The sequence below is a fragment of the Phoxinus phoxinus genome, assembly GCF_949152265.1.
Source record: "Phoxinus phoxinus genome assembly, chromosome: 2".
In the NCBI taxonomy this organism is placed as follows: Eukaryota; Metazoa; Chordata; class Actinopteri; order Cypriniformes; family Leuciscidae; genus Phoxinus; species Phoxinus phoxinus.
In genome coordinates, this window is record NC_136877.1 from 4,607,453 (window position 1) to 4,630,107 (window position 22,655).

Genomic DNA, 22,655 nt, shown 5'->3' on the forward strand with positions numbered 1-22,655 from the left:
TTTCATAAGCTGTACGCCATAATCATCAAAATTATAACAAATAAAGGCTTGAAATATCTCACTTTGCATGTAATGAGTCTATATAATATATTAATTTCACCTTTTAAGTTGAATTACTGAAATAAATTAACTTCTGCACCATATTCAAATTTTTCGAGTTTCATAGGAATAATATTATAATATTTTTTTATTATTAGTATTACAACTAAAAAGAGGTTTGAGTCCACTCTAAAGTTCAGGAGGTACGTAGTCAATGCACTGACTTCTTTCTGTGTTTAATTTGCACACTGAACAAGGGTTGGATCTCTTAATTTTGAACTCTCAAACTGCACCAGATTGATGAATTTAACTCAAATGTACACAATTTCACAAAATTCAGTGTTAAACACTGCAGGTGGACACACACTACACAACATTTCAATAGGAAGAAAAAACGCAGACAACTCAAACTATGTTTCACAACAAAACACTCGAGAACTGTTGCAGGAAATTGCAAAAGATCATGCATGAGGCATGAGTTATCGATACCGGATTTCTTCTTGTTAAAATTATGCATGCAAGAAGAAAAAAAAAAAGTTGGCAAGTGGAAAGCGAGGCTAAAATCATGCAGTATGTAGCTGGCATTAAAATATATAAAACTCTTTAAAGATACTAAAAATTAGTAGATTGTCAGAAATGTCATGAATGTATAAGAAAAATCCATGTTTTATAGGCTATATAATCTCTTCAGGGACTTAATGACACAGCAATGACCCTGCATCTGGCTACATCTGACCCGTGCCGTCATAAGTTGGAGCCGTTAGCCAATAGCAGTCCTGCATGCAGACATGTGACTGGTGCTGAGCGACACTCCAGAGCGTCTGCTGACCTCGGCACATGTGCTCAAGCCCACGTCACAATCTTTCCTGTAATTAAAGCGACTCTGACAGCACACAAAGCACAACTGCAGCTTCAGAAAGGCTTTATTTACCCAGCATCCCATGCTATAACACAATCATGCATGAGTAACACTGAATGCTGACAGGTGCGTTCAGAGCCGGTGTTGACATCGACTGCAACGCAAGGCTTTACGCATGTGTCCGGGATCCTCACGAAGAATGTAATATTTCAGGCCACATGTTCTGCATTTTTAATGACCCAAGCATATTAAAAAAATTCATAGATCTTGACTTTATCTTACACAGCTTTACCTCAGCACAACAACAACTGATGAGGAAGTCGCTAGCTTTAGCATGCTAACGAGAGGCCAAGAAAGCTCAAGGAACTGGCAATAGAGATTCTCATAGTAGCTTTACTGGTGCTTATCAAGCTAAAAAAAAAACTAAGAGGCATAAAAATGTACATAAACATTCATAAACGCACACATCAATTATGGTAAATGGAATAGATCAAGCATGCTTGCTTGATGTGCGAGAACCAATAGGGTTTGTTTCCGTGTTACGCAGCACATTTGAGCTCCAGCAAGAAGAGCCAATGAGGTTGGTTCTTGCAAGTGAGGTTGAGCTTCTGTTCATGTTCGCTGATCTATGTTTTTATGTGAATTACAGCCTAAATTCAATCTGGTCATCATATTAGCGATCGCGTTTGAACCGCTCAATTCACATGGATTAGTTTTACGATCTCTTTAAGAACTTTTTGGAGCGTCAAAAGCCCTATTCGCACTGGATTAGTATTATCTGGGGACCTCGTGTGATTTAGGCTACGTCTACATTAATCCGGAGACATTTGTAAACGGCGATTTCGTTTATAAACGTTCTCCGTCCACACTAGCGTTTTCAGCGTTTCAGTGTGGATGAGAAACTTTTGAAAAAACGCCTGAAAAAGCTAAATTCACCTTTACTGCGCATGCGTAAAACCCCAAATAAAGATCACTGATATGATTCAGATGGAAAAATAAATAATGAAGTTATCACGCAATTCTTATGACAGGATAATTGTATTTAGTAAAACATCTCCCCATCCACTGACGCGGTCCAGGTCGCACGCAGTCACCGTGTGTTTGGTCTAAAGCGCTTCTGCGCTCATGTATCGCCGCAGGACAGCAAATGCGAGTAAATCTGTCATCTTTGCAGGACTGTAATATGAAGAGTGCAATGTAGAATATTTTTAGCAACAGTGTGAAAGTGAATAGCACATAACACGTACAATACTGGTGTAAACATGAATATCTATTGGTACAATATGCGTCACATGACTACATTTACGTCATCGTTTTTAAATACCACCGGTTTCACAGTCCACACTACAAAGTGAAAACGATGTTTTCAAAAAAGCTTAGTTTTCATTAATAAAAACGGGACGGAAGGCCAAAACGGAGAGAAAAATATATTCTATATCGAAAACACAATATAGTTTTCCTTTGAAAACGTATTAGTGTGGACATGGCCTTAGGCCCTGTTTACACGAGAACACTTGCGGGTGAAAACTTAAAACTATTTTATCAGATGTGCCTTTCGTTTAGACGGCGACGGTGTTTTAGAGGCTTAAAAACGCTAAAAAGTGAAACCACCCTCCAGAGTGAAAATCTTAAAAACGCTCCACCGTCGCGTTCCCGTCTAAAGGGTAAAAACGCGAAAGTCTGCTAGATAGTGAAGGCACCGATCTGCTCTCGTTGCGTACGCGTTCACGTCACAGGTGTGCGCCAGTACAGTAAAATAACTAAACATTATCAAACTAAAATATAGTATTAATTTCATTGAAAAAATAAATAAAAAATCTGTCATTTTTGAGCGACACGCGAAGAGCGCCGAGGGTTAGAGCAGCAGCTTTACCGTATTAAACATGAAAAACTGTGTCAGCGTCTCTTTCACTCTCAGTGCTTCACATCGCCACCTAGCCGTCAGGAGTGCACACTACATCCAATTTCACACATTATTGCGTCACCATATGCACGCAGATTTCCCCCCCATAACACTCGTCTAAACGCAGAACAAAAAGTGATAACGCAACACAACTTTTGCCTTTCTCTTCAGATCGTGTCCGTGTAAACACAGCCTTAGAAATCACCCCGCCACATCTGAATTTGTGTGGCGCATTCGCACGGGATAAACAAAGCCTGTGATTTTACTGACTTATCTCCCGGATATGATGTCAATGTAGGCTATTGCTGGAAATGTCTTGTCATTATAGGTCTAGCTTATGATATAACATAAATGTTATTTACACGTCATTCATCTCCATCTAATCATTCTTTTTGTTTTTGCTCTTCTGATGGTTTTCAGCTTTCCCTTTCTGAGTATTGGTGTATAGCGATATGACCCAGCACCGAAAAAAACTATCAAAACACACAACGCAGCCTATATTCTTCACGAAAGATGGATAAAAAAGCGCACAGGAAACAAAAACCTTGAAAAAATTATATACGACCCCACCAAATCACAGAGATGCCGATTCGCACGGGACTAATATTATCACGGGACCTCTGTGTTCGGCGAAATATGGATGGAAGGTAATTTGCGGGGGAATTTTTACTTTACAAAGTACATACATGGCCAATTCGCGGGGGATTAAGATCACAGACATCCTCCACAATTATTACAAATAACTAGAGGTCAGGTCACCAGGTAATACTAATCCTGTGCGAATCGGGCTAAAGTCACAGTTGCATAGCTGTCAATGCAGATCTCAGATATCATTACAAAAAAAAATCATCATTTATGTTTTGATGATGAATGAAACGTGAGTAAATGATCACAGCACTTTTGTTTTGGGTGAAATAAACCTTTAAGAATAATGAACAAGACTCAGTGAGAAAGAACGACGTACAGAAAGGTGGAGGCCTGGCATGTAAGCAACCACGGCAATGGTACTTTCCTGTCCTCTCCATGGCGCCCGTTCCCGGGACAAAGACCCCAACATGGGCGGCACAGGAAGAGTGACTCAGATCCAAAACCAAAACATGACATTATTGTGCTCATATGGACTTTAATGAGCATGCCGCACCTTTAACACACTACGCTTTCTCGTGTACCGAATGAAAACAGACGCAGTGAACCGCCTTCCCTAAAGTCATAATTAGCTCCCACCTTCACTGAAGTTATTCAGGCTAGACTCTGATCGGACACAAAACACAGGGAAACAACACATGTGGTGCTGCACGGTGACTCTATAAAGGGACATTCACACCAAGATTACTATAACAGCAAAGATATAGTTCTAATACACGAGTCAACATTTGAAGTGGATCAAAAAAGTAAATCAAAGTTGTCCCAAGACAAGAACTGGTATTGTTCATGTATAAACTTTGATGAAAGGTTTTGATCCACTTCAAATGTTGACTACTGGATATAAGAACAGGAACAATAACGGCACAGAGAAACAATACTGTTGGTATCGATATTTTTCTAGCTAATGATGAGCAATAAAAATATTGACAGCCAATCAAAATGCATCCTGACAAATTCTAAATTCATAAAGCCTAAATTCAATATTTTAGCGTATAAAGCGCATCTAAGCAAACTACCACTTTGACACTTCAAAAAGTCTAAAAAGAGATTGTAAAAGTAATCCATATTTTCTAAAGTGACACGACTCTTTAGAAAATATGGATTACTTTTACAATCTCTTTATAGACTTTTTGAAGTGTCAAAGTGGTAGTTGCGTAGACTGTCAATGGAGGCGCAGAAATCTCTCAGATTTCATCAAAAACATCTTCATTCGTGTTCAGAAGATGAACATAAATATTACGTGTTGGAACAACATGAGGGACAGTAATTAATAGAGCTGGGGAAAAACAAAAAACAATTTGATTATGGGTTTTTTTAATGTGGTCGTTTCAAAATCGATTCTCGAAGAAAAAAAAATCATATTTATTTATCCATCACCCAAAAGCCAGTATTAGTTTTCCTCAACTGTTCATAGGCTTACAGCCTCCTAGTTACAGCGAATGCTTTTTTTTTTTATGTTTGTTTTATCTTAAACATAAAATAACCTGATCCTGTTTGACGGTTCTGTTTTTGTCAAATTTTCAGCATAAATTTTTCATCCTGCATTAAAATCCTGTATATTTATTGCATTTGAAATATAGAGTTGAGTTTTGTTTTAATGTACCCAAGCGTACCTAAAATAAGAAGTTTAATATACAGGTTTGTGGCTCATAATTTCTTTTATTAATTAACCACTTGTAAACTTATGTTCTCTTTTATATAAATATAGGATTTGTATTAAATCTATATTCATTGACTCGAAATCAAAAATCGAATTAAGAATCAAAATCAAAACATCTGAATGGATTTTCAGCCCTAGTAATTAATGACAGAATTTAAATTTTTGGGTGAACAAACCCTTTAATAATATAGAAAGTGATCACGATCTGTGTAAAAAAAAAAACGCATTGTGCTGGATAGCCCCGTCCACAATGAAATCTCATTGGTCGAAAACCTCACATCAAACACCTCCAGAATAGCGGAGTATTTTTTTGCATATCGACACGTTGCGAGTTGAACGAGGATTACAGGGAGATAATGAGATGTTTTGAGGCTGGATATATCAGTAACAAGGATTATGCACACACCATTTCCCCTTTAGAAAGATCTGCTTCAGGACAAACAGCGAGACTGAGCAGAACGAGGCCTGAGGGCACAAGAAGCTGTCTCACATCGTCTGCCAGATGAACACACACACACACCCAATACCTGGACTTCTTCATCACAATCACACACATTCAGAGGGTTATTCAATGAATTGCATGCCAATACAACTGCTTGTTTGCTTGTTTGTTTGTTTGTTTGTTTGTTTGTTTGTTTGTTTTAAATGGGCATGAAGTAAAACATTTTAGGTGCATTTATAATGATTGTAAGATTTTTACATTAAAAAAAATGCCATAATTTAATAAAGGGTTAGCCTACTTTCTACACCAATTATTGGCCTCTGATTTAAACGCTCCATTTAGAGGGGTGTGTCTCCTTTAAAGGAACACGCCGACTTTTTGGGGCTTTAGCTTATTCACCGTATCCCCCAGAGTTAGATAAGTCCATACATACCCTTCTCATCTCCGTGCGTGCCGTAACTCTGTCTGACACACCCACCGCTAGCCTAGCTTAACACAAAGACTGGAGGTAAATGGCTCCAGCTAGCATACGGCTCCCAATAAGTGACAATAACGCCAGTAACCTCGGGAAACCACAAGCCACAGTGACCGATGAGCACAAAAGTGAATGCACTGCTGACACCTACTGGTGTGGATGCATGAACGTTTGTGTACTAAACTGAAAATGCTGCTTAATTCACCTTTGGCTAAGCCACGCCCTAGAATGTAGATTGACCAATCACAGCGCAGCCAAGAACGAGCTCCACAGAGGGTCCGACACTTTTCCACAGCGCTCCATTGACTTTAACACAGACGGCTCATATTTTTGGTCTCGGCAGGCTTTTACCGTCGTAGTTTTATCAACAATATGGTTAAACGTTGTGCCTGGGGCATTTGTAACACAGATACGCGTTTCCCAGAGAGGTTGGAGGCGGGTGTCCGTTTTTTTCCCTTCCCAAAACCGAAGTCAAATCCTGACAAGTGTCGTTTTTGGATTAAACTGTGTGGACGTCCTCAGTCAGCGAAACCCCTCAAGATCAACAACACACTTTTGTCTCTAAGATACATTTAGCTTTTAACCTTACTGTGAAGTTACACTAGTTACAGTTTTAGGTTATGATTTCGGTTCTCTACCCTAATTGTTGATACGCTAGCACACGCTAATAAATACAACTTTATACTCGCGTAGTCCGTTTGCTTTGTAATAACGATTATAGAAGTGATAGTACCCAGCTTTGCTTGAACAGTGTTGCTCTTGATATTGTGAGTCCCAGCCTCCGTCTCCATTAGGATATGCGGCGGTTCATTTTTTGACTGTGACCGTTATGCTTTTGCCTCTATTTGGATGCCTTGTTGTTGCTTGTGTTTCACCGGTATGTCTTGAATATAGCCTTCGAACGCATATTGCAGCCACTTTTGCCTACTTCTATCGGACACTTTATTTGCTGCTTTATAAAAGTTTGATCAAATTTCAGCAGGAAGAGCCGTCACAGCATAAGCCATGTTGATACCAAACCAGAGCCCAGATGAAGTTGACGGACGTAGCAACAGTAACTAAGGGGGGCGGGGCTTAGCCAAAGGTGAATTAACAGCAAAGCTGTTTATGTTTTGGTTTTCTTTGTCTCATACTATACAAGTAAATAAGGATGCGAGTATCAAACTTTACACATGGACGAGAGAGACTAAATTCATTGTGGAAGTTTTAGAAAAACGTATTATATGATAAATCTCTCAAGATCCACAAGGAAAAGTGCTCAGCGTGGACCGATAAATCCCAGCTGGAATGTGGTTTCATCATGCATGGTCAGGACACAGTTTTATGAAGCTCTAATGTTGCTTTATTGTCCTTTTTTGAAGCTTGACAGTATAATCACCATCCAGTTTTGTTGCATGAAATAGAGTAAGCTGTTCTTTGTGTTGGTCTAAAAGAAAGAAAGAAAATAACTAGGAGTGAGAAGAACGTCAGAACATGATGCAACACGAGATTTGCCACAACATATATACAGCCTTTCCCTGTTTTTGTGGCCTTTGAGTGCTCAAGTTAAGATGTTATCCAAGATTTGAGACAAGACACGTCTTTCCCTTCAAACGGGCAGCAATTTCTGACCTTTTTCTGCGGCCTGTCAAACACTGAAAAGAGAGATGTTGAGCAGGACTGTTGAGGACTGACCACTTAACTCGGTCTCTTCTCTTCTCACTGTGATAAGAAGGTCAGAGCTGCCCCACTTCTCCCTTATGATCCTGTACTTTAGAGAAACGGCCCAGTTTTAGTGTCCCCTGTCCTGTCAACACCTGTTCTGCTGCGGCACATTCATCAAGAGCAGACAGGAACCTACTTACCTACTTAAGCTGGCTTACTATTACATCCAAACCAGTTCAAAACATCACTACTGATGATCATAATGCAGTCTAGGAGTTTAAACAAAACCTGAAATGCTACAAACACGCATGAATAATACCTTAAATCACACTGTTTGTTAAAGAAATATTTTTACTTTTCTAAAGGACTTGCGATTTTCACCTCTGGGGACAATAAAATGGGTGAAGAAAACTCCTGGAAAACTTTCTGGATTCCCAAAAAAAAATCCTGGGGTTAAGAAATTTCTTAATATAAATGACAAGACATACAATCGCAGTCATACACTCTAAAAAATGCTGGGTTGTTTTAACCCAATTTTGGGTCAAATATGGACAAACCCAGCCATTGGGTTAAATTTTTAAATTGCATTTTTGATCCAACGTTTGGGTCTGTCCATATTTGACCCAACATTGGGTTAAAACAACCCAGCATTTTTTAGAGTATATGTGAATATTATGAAATTATAAAACTAGAAAAAGGTCCCTATTTGACTTGTTTCTCAATCTCGAATTCAGCAAAAAAGAAAAAGTATGTTAAAGGGCACCTATTATGACATTTAAAATGCTCCTAATGTTGTTTAGGGAGTCCCCAACAACAGTTTTACGTGCATGCAATGTCAAAAAACACGTTTGTTGTCGTATAATATGCATTTATTTTTACCTGATTTGCTCACCGACTCCCAAATGAATCGTTCAACGACTCATTTTTCCAAACCCCTCCTTTGCGCGACGCTAATCTGCGTTGATTGGTCAGATGACCCAGCAGTGTTTACAGAGATAATACTTATTGTTTAACACTGAGTACAATGATGCTTTTATCAATTAAATCGTGTTATAATAATGATTATAGTCCACTGCTTTGTAGTTTGTAGTAAAAAACTAAAAATAAGATAAAGAATTTAATGTTATGTTAGCGAGCATAGCCCAGAGTTCATATTGTAAAAGCACAATCAGTCTTTGTTTGCGTTAGCCCGATGCATAAACGCATAACGTTTTTACAAAAAAAAAAATGCAGTTACGTTACTACGAGGTATTACTTATTCTTTAAGACAACTCCGAAACCAACGACAAACACTTCTTATATCTCAATACAATTGTCATTGAAGACCTAGAAGCTAAACGGTGCTTACACAACAGACAAAATAATTATTAAGCATGCTACATAAAACATAAAAGCAACAATTATTAATAACACTTACAGGTTGTGATACGGAGGAGGAAGCTGATGCAAATACACTTGGAACTGAACCTTCCTTCAATATCAGCGGCTCGCGAATCCAAGTTTGATTGCATTTAAAAAGCAATCGTCTTCAAAATGGCGCGAACAAAGCACAAGGCTCGGACTATACTTCTGTGGTATAGTGAATTGTAGCCACTTAGTCTTCAAATGCTCCTCCTTGGGCAGATTAAAAAAGTTCAGAACACAGCGTCTCGTCACCATGATATTTTCCCCTGGCCTTGGAGCGCAATAAGTGGGCGTATCGTATTCAAATAACTTGACAAGTTGACGTCATCTAGTCAGAGAAAAAGCTTCGGTCTTCTAACGATTCATAAAAATGACTCCGAGTCGACTCTTACTTTTGAAAGACAATAACTTTATATACGGTGCACTTTCATATTTCAAACTTTGCAGGATGTTTTTGTTCACTTAGATCTATGTTACACACTACATGAAAGGTAAATTTCAAAATTCCATAATAGGTGCCCTTTAAAGAAATATTTTACTTTTCCTAAATGACTGGACTTGCTATTTTCACCTCGAAGACAAAAAAAAAAAATGGGTGAAGAAAACTCCACAGACTATTTATAAGACTCAAAGGCTGGATTACCGAAAAATCACGAGGTTAAGAAATTCCTTAATATAAATTACAAGACATATGTCGCTCATATGTGCTAAATCGTGCCAAAAATTATGTAATTATAAAACTATAAAAAGGTCCTTATTTTACTCGAATTCAGCACGAAAAAGTCGCACCACGCATAATCATGAGTTCGATTATGGTTTAGATTATCCATCATGTCACTTCAGATTACTCATGCACATCTCTAATAATAGTAATATGCATTTTATGTAGCTAGTGTTACACTTAATAGTTTAAGCAGCCCAATAAATTAATTGAACATCTTATCTTTTGGGATTACGAGAAGTTGCAGGTTATTCTAACTTTAAGAGGTTATTTACAAATAATTTTAGGAAGGATATTGTTTTTAGAATTTGAATTCTTCTTAAGTTTTGTCTTAATCTTAAGCAAAAAAGTATAAAGTTTTAAATTAGAAAATAACAGTTTAGAAAAAAAATATATTCTTAAGAATGATATATCATCATCTCATGTGAATGTAGGCTACTTGATTTTAAACAAAACTACTTCAGTATTTTAATACAAAAAAGCTTTTATCAAAATATCATCAAAATATTTAATGACAAGCATTAAGAAATCACTTATTGTACATCTAGAGTTTTAATCAATAAGCAAGATAATGGTTTATAATAAATTAAAGTTATCATAAAGACTACATTATATGAAGACTAATATATTTAAAGGGTTAGTTTAAAAAAAAAAAAAAAAATCTGTCATTATTTTCTCATGTCGTTTCAAATACAACTTTCGTTCATCTTCGAAACAACATTTTTTAGATGTTTGTGTCCCTCCACTGAAAGTCCAATCACCCAAAACTTCAAAAAGTTTTCAAAAAGTTCAGAAAAGGAAATATGAACATATTTAATTTAGGCTTTCATTCACATAAACCACATCAAATTAAGCAAAAACTCAAACATGCTTGCTTGACGCATAATAACTAATTATGTTCAACGTTGATCAATGTTTATATGTGAATAAAAGCATTTGTGTCTCTTCAGAAGACTAGAATTAAACCATATACATTTCTTTTGCAATGTTTTTATGAACTTTTTGGAGTATCAAAGTGAATGAACCCTCAGCGGACGAGGGATAGAAATCTCTCAGGTTTCATTAAAAACATTTTCACATGCGTTTCAAATGATGAACGAAACACTAATGCGTTTGGAACGACATGAGGGCGAATAACCGATGACAGAAATTTCAATTTTGCGTGAACGTCACGATCTATGAGGAAAAAAACACCGTAACTCATCATTAAAGCTTCATAAATAATGTTCTCGGTGATTGATTTTGCTGAGAGTTTATAGAGGCTTAGAAGAAGTCATTCGAGATGCAAGTTCTGGAATTAAACAACACATGAATAACATCCAAATCCACTCCAAATATGTGTTTGGATTGGACAAACATAACACCAAAGCTTTGAATTTCAGATCATCTCAAAAACAAGCTCCAAGAAAAATTACAGCCTGTAAGATCCTTAAATCCAACATGATTTATTGCTCCATGATGATAATTTAGGACTGGCACATATTGTGGTAAATTTGGAAAGCCAATACACATATTTTCTGAAGACAAAATGCACAAAGTAAGCAAAATAAGACGGCAAATCGCATGAACATACACAAATTGGCTTGGCTGGTAACCGGACAATGACCCGTCAACGCGGATTAGCCCGTCTCTGAAATACAGAAGCGCTTCAGACAAATGTTAAAAGTAATAATTACTGTTGTTTCTTTCCAGTTATTTACAGCCGTGAATATGACCCATACTCCCTCTCAGCTGTCCGTCTGCTCACAGCTGTCTGCAATTCAGCTAAATAACTTACACAAGTACAGCTGATCTTACTCTAGAGATAAATATTTAAGACATGTGATAAAAAAAAACAGCGTATGCTTGGTTGGTTTAGATGCTGTAATGGTTAATATGAAGTCAATAATTGTGGCATAGCCACAGCCATTACATGTTTAAAATCCTATACTAAACCTAAACTAATCTTGACAAACTTTATAATTTGAAAGCTTACAATCTCTAGTTTAAATATTTGGTGACTGATTTTCTAAATATATTACAGAGGAGCCGTAATTTATTAATTTGCAACAAGAATATGTTCATACTCCTAGGGCGTGTTCAGACCTTTATTTTGAAATAGTGATGAACATGAAAAATCATGAAAGAATGGTAGAAATCTCAGTTTGTTTTCATGCCAAGAGTTCAGAAGATAGCATCCATTCAATTGTTTTAGAAAAAAAGGTCTGAAAATGTTTTGAATATAAAGAAAAAAAATAATAGATTCAGCATTAGTGATGTGGCAGCGAGCTATAATGCACATACGTGATCTTTTTATGTTTCTTAGAGGTTGAGTACATTTTAAAATCTGCCAAACTTCCAACACTACTTCTGAATAGGATGTCTACTTCATAAATTGTATGAAAATTGTAAAAATAATGGTTCAGATCACTCACACAACATATGGAAATTGAGGCGCCCTTATATGGGCAGTAATGTCCACTAGTGGAGAAGTGTGGTACTGCGCCCAAACTAAATCTCACTGAAAGCACATTTTTTGAGATATCATTATCAACCTAAAATTTGAAACACAACTTGTTCAGATTTTTGGCTTTGATTTTTTTTGTTGCATTTTTAGAGTCCACCAGGTTTTAAAAATATATATTTTATATAAAATATGAATTAATAAAGGTATAGCAGAGGATCTTTCCTAATTTTAGAAAAGACCCGCCCTCTCCAATTTTTTTAAAAATGCACATGCGCAAGCAACACTCTACAAAAATCTGCCAAATGAAAAAATATCACAATGTAATTTTTTTCCAATATCGTGCAGCCCTACCACATAGACACATAAACAACATTAAAGCTTGATTTTCACCACAGGGGAACTTCACGGTTTCGTCAGATCATTGAACACAGTGTTTCTGTGGCATCAGGGCCTAAAGTATGGATTACCGAATCCCCCTTCAAAGTCAAATCCAGGCAACTTGATGACCGTGAGTTTCACTACTTCCTATGGCCGCTTCCTCTTATTGTTGTGGTCCAGAAATGCTTCAGATTTCTCCAACAAGCTGGATTCATCATACACTACTACAGTACCCAATGATTTCCGGCATGAGGAAAACGTGGGCGGATTGGAATCCAGTCATAAAAAAAGGAATTTACAGTAGAACGCTTCTGTCATTTACCTAAAAATGTGGCATATTTTGTAAGAATATATAAAAATGAGGCCAAAATATTATCAAAATGAGGCCAAACCACAAATCGAATCGTGATATCCAATAAATATTGCTATTTAAATCTGAAGTCTGCGGGTTTTGCTCATCGTTGTGTAACGGAGTGGCGCAGTTTCGTCCACTACTGAGGACATAAACTTCAGTCACTTCATTTAATTTATTAAAAATTATCATATTATATACAAAAAGAAACTCAAAGGTGTTCACGACAACCTGTCAAATTAAAGGTCTAACTTGAAGAAATTTTGACAGAAATATATATTACTATCATATACAGTAGGCTCTACTTAGTAATAATTATAATAATAAAATCATTAAAACTTGATTTTTTTTAAAGGAATATGATATTTTTTTCTTTTCTTTTAATTTCAATGTAGTACTTTGTTAAAAGATCAAATAAATATTTGCCTTTTCCTTTGATTACATGCAAGATATTAATTAAATTTTAATGTTTTATCTCTTCATTTGATTACCACCGTTTATGATGATAAATTTGTATTAAGTCATAAATCTAGAAATATTAGGGGGGGGGGGGGGGGGTCATAAGGCCCAATCAATAATAATATTGTAAAATTCTTAATAAATTAATAAATTGTCAAGGTTTTAAGAATTCATTAAATTATTATTAAAATTGAATTAAACCATAAAACGGAATAAAACACATTTCATAGTGTTAAAATTGTAATAAATTGTTGTTAAACCGTGTAACCTTCATTATTTAAATTAATTAGACATACTTTTTGATAACTAAAATGTATAAGTGCAGTCACTAAAATGTGTGTGAGTGTGATTCTCATCCGGCTTTACCTTTCCCTCAGGCTGTATGATGCAACTTCTATTTCTGCTCCGTGTTAATATTTAATAACAAGGAATTTTAAACCTGTGATGAGATTTGGTTTCAAACTGAAAGCCTCTCTATAAAGATATCTCAAGAATCTTATGGATTTGAACAAAGGATCTCTGGTAGTAGTACTGTTTATTTTCTTGTTGTTTTATATGAAATGACAGCAACCATGCTTAAAACTTAAAATAAGTGTCATGTTAATACATAAATACAATAATTCAGGACTATGATTACAGAGCTTTCTTGTAAGCGCATGCATGTGTGTTAACTTATGAATCTGGTTCATAAGCATGCATGCAGACCACACTATAGCTAATATCTGGGGTGTCATATACAAGGCCAGTTGTCAGAGTAAAGTCATGTCTTGGCACAATCTCCAACAGCTGAGACAAACCCTTCACATTCCTCACATCACCTGTGCTGGGAAACAACACGGCCACCAACAAGAGCAAACTCAGACAACACAAAATCAAGCATGATCAAATGTGAAGTGATCATTTGCACATTTAAGGGGCAATAAATAAACTGCATAAAGTATCAAAACAAGTGGTATTTATTTTCAAGAGCATGCAAAACAAAAGCGTTTGTTAGGTTTCAAGTGATATTGTTGTTTAAACGTTGCCAAGTTCCTTGAAACATTCAACGTGTTGATGTAATTTCCACTGAAACAGGAAGGGGGCGGGGCATGTCGAACAGCTCCGCCCCTTTTAAAAACAGACAATAGCGTTTCGTTTACATGTTCACAGCTCGGCCAGAGCCGTTGAGCTCGATAAAGCCACAGTTTTGTCCAAATCTCTAACCGTTTCTCCTCCTCATAATCTCCTCCAAATCACTTTAAAATACAGTATTCTGTGAAGCTACGCCGGTTCACATGAAACCAGACTTCATTCGCTCCAATGAAAGCATATTTACACTGTCTGAATCATTCACTATCCCCTATATAGTGCACTATGTGCCATTCACCATGTAGAATATAGTAAATGTGTGAAAAGTGACCGATTTTAAGCTTTAAAAAAAACACGTTATAATGTAGGGGGCGGAGCTTCAGATTCCAGAGAGCATTCGATTGGACATAAAGTTCAAGTGCAGAGTGATGTCATCAAAATCATTGATCCTTATTGGCAGAAGTTTGGACTGCAATGCTTAGCCTATATCTTTTTAAATTAGAGAATTGTGTCATTGTTTTGGAGCACACTAGCTTATAGATAACAGTAAGACTAACATATTCATTACTAAAAAAGTGAAAAATACATTTTCTTCTAAAAGCCAAAAACGATTTATTTCATGGGAACTTTAAAAACGATTTGATTTGGACACATTGTGATGGTCAAATGTAACTGGAACGATAGTAAATGTGATGAAATACACCTGTGGTGATGACACATCGAGTGAACTTGGAGAACTGACTTATCCAGTAAAAAAAAAAAAAAAAAAAAATCCCAAGATTGCAGGTTAAAAGTCACGCGGAACGGTTCAAAGTTATTTCTGAGGAAATCTGTAGCATCGTTTGTTTGCAGATGCCACTTGGTTTGATATTTTGCCATTTAAATGCAATGACATTCACACACACCTTTAAATCTTGACTTAAAGTGGCCACACACACACTTTTAGAACAACAGAGAGACAGAGACAGAGAGAGAGAGAGAGAGAGAGAGAGAGAGAGAGAGAGAGAGAGAGAGAGAGAGAGAGAGAGAGAGAGAGAGAGAGAGAAATGAAACATTGTGACTGGGTCCGGATGACTGTGCAGATTTGGCCCATGATCACTGCAGTACTGGGACTGAAGTGGGTCCTCAATAATACATGCACCACCACCATCATCATCATCATCCTCCTCATCTCCACCCATGACATCTGTCACACCTCAAATAAGGTTGTTTATTCAGCCGCACAGAAATGCCAGCTTAAAGTTACCCTAACACATTTAAACCAGTTACACCATTCACTGGTTATGCTGATGTCTGTTGACACTGAATCAAAAGAAATATCACAATATTGTTGTGCACGTAATATCGTGTGCCACGAGTTAGCGCGCGCAGTAACCATAGACATAAAGCAAGGAGATGCAGGGAAACTTCCGAGTCGGGATAAGTTAGTTTGTGTAATTCGCCGAAAGCATAAGTGAAAATAATTTAAACACATCAAATCTCACCTCTCTGAGTTGAGTGTGTACCAAAAAAAAAAAAAAATCCAGTGTTTGCTTGCGCGTCTCCTTTAAGGACGGATCAAATCCAGCGCAGCTCGAGTCCACTAATATCCCAGAATTGTCTCTCTCTCAAATTATCCGTTGCAACTTTCCCGTGTCCGAACATACGTGCCACTCTGCCATTTTGATTAAAAAAAATGACTACAATCTTCTTCCCATTGAAATTTCCGAACAGTGCGGCGTTTCTTTTCTCGTGGGAGTCGCTCGCTGAAACTCCTTTCTGTTTTTTTTCTGCTTAATCAGTGCTGCTTCTCATCAGCGTCCAGACGCGCGCTGCGCGTACTCGCTGCGGAATGGGCGGAGTCAGTTGCGGCGATGGGCGGCGGCTGCCTTTCAGAGAGGCAGCACGTCCTAGATGCGTCACGCTGCGGTAAGCCAATCACCGTCTGTCATTGGGAAAAGGCGTGTACGTGCCCTGCCCCTCAACACTGTCGCAAAAAGTGTAGAAGCGCGACATTTTCTATCACAACAGTAGCGGTTTACGGCACCTGCCCTCATTGCGCTTGTGGTAGAGGAAGGTGGACGTTATGAAGGCTTGTTTTGGGGACAGTTTCTTTTGCAAGGTAACAAACAAACAATATGTTGTCGATGTGATTTTTAAACAGATTATGAATGCAGAGAGATTTAAAATGTGATCGTGTTTGTTTGGCCTGTGTCATTGCGCAGTGCAGTACTAGTGGTTGTGCAATGAGACAAATAAGACAACTTAAAGTTATGGTGAGAGCACGTTTAAAATAGTTTACATAGTCTATTATTTTAAAGTTACCTAATAGAAAGGCGAAAAGTAATGTGTTTGTACTGTAGAATGAAAGATAGATGGTTATCAAATAAAAATAGACGATTCTTGTTTTTTTTAATGGAATATTAAGTATAAATTAATTATCCGTGCAGATTATTATAGTTTTGAATTCATGTGTAAAAAACAGCATTTATCAAAAAATAGAAAGCTTTTGTAACATTATACACTAGCATTTAAAAGTTTGGGTTCAGTAATATTTTTTTTTTCGAAAATAAATTAATAACTTTTATTCAGCAAGAATGCATTAAAGTGAACAAAAGTGTCAGTAAAGACATTCATAATGTTACAAAAGATTATATTTCAAATAAATGCTGTTCTTTTGAACTTTCTATGCATCAAAAAATCCTGAAAAAAAATTGTACACAACTGTTTTCAACATTGATAATAATAATAAATGTTGCTTGAGCAGCAAATCATCATATTAGAATGATTTCTGAATGATCATGTGACACTGGACTAATGATGCTGAAAATTCAGCTTTGATAACAGGAATTTATTAGTTTAAAATATATTCAAATAGAAAACAGTTATTTTAAATTGTAATAATATTTCACAATATTACATTTTTTATATATATTTTTTTTAATCAAATTAATGCAGCCTTGGTGAGCAGAAGAGACTTCTTTTAAAAAACATAAAAGATCTTACAGATCCCAAACTTTTGAACGGCAATGTTTATCAGAAAGCTCCATTGTTTGACGTAGGGCTGTAAACGATTAATCGCGATTAATCGAATCCAAAATAAAAGTTTGTTTTTACATAATATATGTGTGTGTATTGTGTATAATTATTTTGTATATATAAATACACACACATGCATGTATATATTTAAGAAAAATGTGTTATTTATATATAAAATAGTTCTATTTTTATATAAAATAAATCATATAAAAATATATATGCCGTATATAAATGCAAATATTTCTCAAATATATACATGCATGTGTGTGTATTTATATACACAAAATAATTATACACAATACACACACATATATTATGTAAACACAAACTTTTATTTTGGATTCGATTAATCGCGATTAATCGTTTACAGCCCTAGTTTGACGGTAAAATGGCGCAATTATGTTCCTCGGTCCGAAACCGGTCTGCCATTTGGATACCACTGTTATAGACAAATAGATTCATATAACATGGTATTAAAGGGCTCATCGGATGCAAAAATTTTGGTTTTGGTCTTTGCAGTGTGTGGACACAACCACCGTATAATGAACAAAATCCCATCCCTCCTTTTTTTATATAAATCTTCAGAAAGCTAAACACGTTTATTGAATTTTCAGAGCGATATGAAGTCACTTTGCTAATGCTCCGCCCATTATTATTAGCATATTTCCCATATTAGCATATTTCCACCCTCAGCCATTTGTATACTGTCCGCCAAGGCAGCATTTTACGTGTAAAGTAGTAAACCAACGCTTTATGTGTCTTGAGTCGACTTGCCCCATGGTAGAGGGTCCTTAATGCTCATTATCATTTAAAGAGACATGCACCGAAACGGGCCGCTGTGAACAGAGCTGTTTTTAATTTTTAACCAAAGTATAGGGCTGTGCGATATTGAAGAAAAATGCGATAACTCTTTAAATAATGAAATATATTCGATATGCGATACGAAAATGCTTAAAGTGTGTAAAATAAACTTAAATGAACTTTAAAATATATTTAAAATGATATAACCTACAAGTGTTTCACATTCTTTTTATGACAAGAAAACATCCTTATAACTTCTGAAAGTGAACATCAGTGTTTTACTGTCGCATAAGAAGTGTTATTTTAACATCAGTGTAAACCACAGGGTTTCAGGTTATCCTACATTAGGATTATTTAATAAAAGATACTGAATCATAAAATATAAAAATAAAACATTGCTTAGTTTTCACTGTATGAATTAAATATATCCTGATACTTATTAAAGCTAAAAAAACCCTGTCTTTGGTTCATGACCCCATTTATTGCAAGCTGTTGCGATATGCATATTGCGATATATACATTTGCGATATTTTGATAAATTCGATATATTGTGCAGGCCTACCAAAGTATGTAACAAACGTTACATGAAGACCCTAAAGAATCACACCAACTTGTGGAAAAGTTGCATCCGATGACCTCTTTAATGTGGTTCTACATGTAAATTTGTACATTCTCATGCCCACAGTAACCCGTGTTGCGGCGAGGATGGATCCAGTGGTGTTGAGCTTCCAGGACAGTCTTCTGCGGCGCTCGGATGTGGCGCTGTTGAACGGACCGCACTGGCTCAACGACCAGGTCATCGGCTTCGCCTTCGAGTACTTCGCAGCAGAGCGCTTCAAAAGTCTGAGCGAGAAGGTGTGTTTCATCAGCCCTGAAGTGGCCCAGTTCATCAAGTACGCTTCGAGTCAAGAGGAGCTCGCCGTGTTCCTGGAGCCGCTGAGTCTCGCGACCCGACAGTGGGTTTTTCTGCCGGTCAACGATAACGCCAATCAAACGGCCGGCGGCTCCCACTGGAGTTTGCTTCTCTATCAACGAGACACCAGTCAGTTCACACACTTCGACTCTCAAAATGGAGGAAACGCATTGCACGCACGACGTATCGCAGCAAAACTGGAAGCTTTTCTAGCGGAGAAAGTGCCTTTTGTGGAGGAGCAAAGCCCCTCGCAGCAGAACAGCTTCGACTGTGGCATGTACGTGATCTGTAACGCCGAGGCTCTGTGCGAGAGTGTGAGAGTCGAAGGCTGTCCGCTCCTGCCCGCTCAGATCATAACACCCACATACATTACACGCAAACGGACAGAATGGTATTCGCTAATACAGAGACTCGCCAAGGAATGACTAGTTGAGCTCTCGGGTCACGCAAAAGCGCCGCTATGTTTGCATGAACTCTGTTAGCCAGTGAGCTAGGGCTGTGCAACGATTGATCGCATCCAAGTTTGTAATTATTTTGTATATATAAATACACATGCATGCATATATTTAAGAAAAATATGTTATTTATATATAATATAAATTATATATTAATGCAAATATTTCTTAATGCATGTGTACAAAATAATTATATACAGGTGAAAAGTTCATTTATTTCAGTAATTCAACTTGAAACTAATATATTATATAGACTCATTACATGCAAAGTGAGATATTTCAAGCCTTTATTTGTTATATTTTGATGATTATGGCTTATATCTTATTAAACCCCAAATTCTAAATTAGAATATTGTGTAAAGGTTTTCATAAGCTGTTTTTTTTATATTATAACAAATAAAAGCTTGAAATATCTCACTTTGCATGTAATGAGTCTATATAATATATTAGTTTCACCTTTTAAGTTGAATTACTGAAATAAATGAACTTTTGCACGATATTCAAATTTTTCGAGTTTCACCTGTAAATATTATGTAAACACAAATAAATTTTGGATGTGATTAATCGTTGCACAGCCCTTCAGTGAACGCACATATCTATCATACTCAATCCTGCATGAATGAAACCGCATGCGCCTCTTAAAATATTGTTTGCCAAACTCTTTAAGGAACGGGAATCACTAAAATCATCTCGTTACCCGCCTTCATGTCACACAGAACGAGAAGTTTTGAGAAGATCCGCAATCTTTACACTGTTTTGTTCATGATATAATGAATGTAAATGTGGACCAGTCTGTCAAGCTCCACAAAAGTGACGCCATTAAAGTATAAAAAGTACGATATTCTTAGTCTTCAAAAGTCACGCAATGGCTTTGTCGAGGTAAAAGCAGACATTTTAAGAAGTTGTTTCTCTCAAATCTTACTTTTATTTGCATATATTCAATGATGGCACATTCACAACCAATCGTTTTGCTCCAACTTTGAATTTGTGGACGCGTGTCTTCTCACAGGTCTTCTCACAGATCTATCATAAGATTTGAAATATAGGTCACATAAGTCATTTGTGACGCTTGCGTGCTTTTGTAGAGCTTTACATTATCAGTCCTCATTAACTTTCACTGTTGTTTCTTCAAAAAATATATAATTTTGTCTTACATTAAGGACATAACATCAAACGATGACCGACTGGATGCGCTGTTCCTTTAAGAAGAACACATCTATAATCTTTCATCCGAGAGGAGACTTGTGATCAGTGTAACCAATCGGGTATCAGCGCAAGTTGGTAGATTGAGAACGTATTGTTGTTGATTAGCATGAAGTGAGTAAGTGAATGTGATGCTTTTGCTCAGGGTTTATTTTGAGAAAAGACAGAGAATGTGATTGTGTCGTTGCTGTCTAAGCCACTGTTGGCCATGGACGTGTAGTGTGTGTGTGTGTGTGTGTGTGTGTGTGTAGTAGCTTTTCTTTATTTGACCAAGTTGTAACTCTGAACTGAAAAGATGCTTCATAACCTCAAATGCATGATTGTATGACAGTTTTATTCATTATTACTGAATGAAACCGATAAGAATGAGCACATTGTTTTCAATAAAAGAAACACACTCGTGTCTATTGCAGTGCATGTCACTTTACTATACGAGTGTTGTAGTTCAACCATTGAGTGTGAAAATCATTATTTTCTCTCTGTCATGTGTTTATGTTTTAACCTTTGTCTTGTTTATTTGCATTTTTAAAAAAAATCTACATTATGAACACATGCAGCAACCTAGAGGAGTATTCAAATCCTAGATCAGAGTCAATGTTATTGAATTACTGACATTAAGAAATATCTTCTTCTTCAAAATACAAAAAAATCTTTTGGGTTTAATTGGTGGAGAGCGGGGCAAGTTGTCAGTCTGTTTACTCCAGTGAATATTTCTCAGTTTCTAGGGAGATACACCCATTCAAATCTTCAGTACAAGAAAAGCTATTGAACATTGTCAACATTATTATAGCTTAAGGAAGAAGAAAAAACACATTGGGAACATCCTGTTTATTGACTCACTTTTTTTTTTAGAAGTAAAATGATATACACTGAAAAAAACAAGTACAATTTATATAATTTTACTTTGGCAAGTTTTTGTGCGCATAATTTTTTAGGTAAATTTCACATATGGATTTAAGTAAACTCTACTTAACTAGTGAAATTCACAAAGAAAATAAGTAGATTTACCTTGGATAGTAAAAGGTTGAGTAATATCTACTTAGTTGAAGTTTCCTTTGCAATTATTTTCACTCAAACAATATAACATTGTAATAAACCACACTTTTATGCGTAATTTAGAATACAATAGATATTATAATATGTGCGATATCATATCAGAAATTATGCTATATGTGAACGCTGAGACTTCAATACGTGGTACACAATGACGGTAACATTTGATGGATCGTTTTTGTGTTTGAATGTGTCATTTTGAGTAGAAAATGAACTCCAAATGTCACAAAAATGGCAAGTTACTAATCCTAACAACACAAGCAATGATAAAACAGTGTAAATACAGCTGGACAACAGTGAAAAATCAACCTCATTAATTATTCAAGGCCCAGTGCATGATGGGAACATCAGTATGAGAAAAGTTGAGTAATTTTATAACGTTGATATTTGCGCTTTAATTTCTACATGCTTGAATTGAGTACTAATATATCATTTACTTAGGTTTTTTTTTTTTCTTGCCTGAACTAACTTTTTCATGTAGCAATTACATTGTTTTTTTCTGTAGTATTTACTTCACCACAAAATCATTTTTATCAGAGTAGCAAAAAAATAATTTTTCAGGTATTTTAAAAGTAGTACTACTATTTTTACATCCACGTGTAATATATACAGTGTAAAATAAATAGACCAGTGGTGGTAAAGCAGGGGACCGGGGCCTCGGCGTGATCGCAGGATGATTTAAAATAAGATTTATTGCCATTTTTTTTATGCCATTTT

General features: G+C 36.3%; 2 protein-coding genes across 5 annotated transcripts in view; one reads left to right on the forward strand and one right to left on the reverse strand.

The window, feature by feature from the left end:
* Nucleotides 1-16,338, reverse strand: part of myo9aa (myosin IXAa) — a 184,030-nt gene extending 167,692 nt beyond the window's left edge. For 3 of the 4 annotated variants that reach the window (XM_079598578.1, XM_079598577.1, XM_079598575.1), the window contains exon 1: nucleotides 15,980-16,328. The gene's annotated coding sequence lies outside the window, so the exon portion shown is untranslated. Of the gene's footprint in view, nucleotides 1-15,979 lie in introns of all 4 variants that reach the window. The other variant, XM_079598576.1, reaches the window with a different exon arrangement.
* Nucleotides 16,339-16,452: 114 nt separating this feature from the next.
* senp8 (SUMO peptidase family member, NEDD8 specific) lies at nucleotides 16,453-21,334 on the forward strand. Its single transcript, XM_079584954.1, has 2 exons — nucleotides 16,453-16,596; nucleotides 19,000-21,334. Exon 2 carries the CDS (start codon nucleotides 19,020-19,022, stop codon nucleotides 19,650-19,652), a length of 633 nt encoding a protein of 210 aa, XP_079441080.1. The 5' UTR covers nucleotides 16,453-16,596; nucleotides 19,000-19,019; the 3' UTR covers nucleotides 19,653-21,334.
* The last annotated feature ends 1,321 nt before the right edge of the window (nucleotides 21,335-22,655 follow it).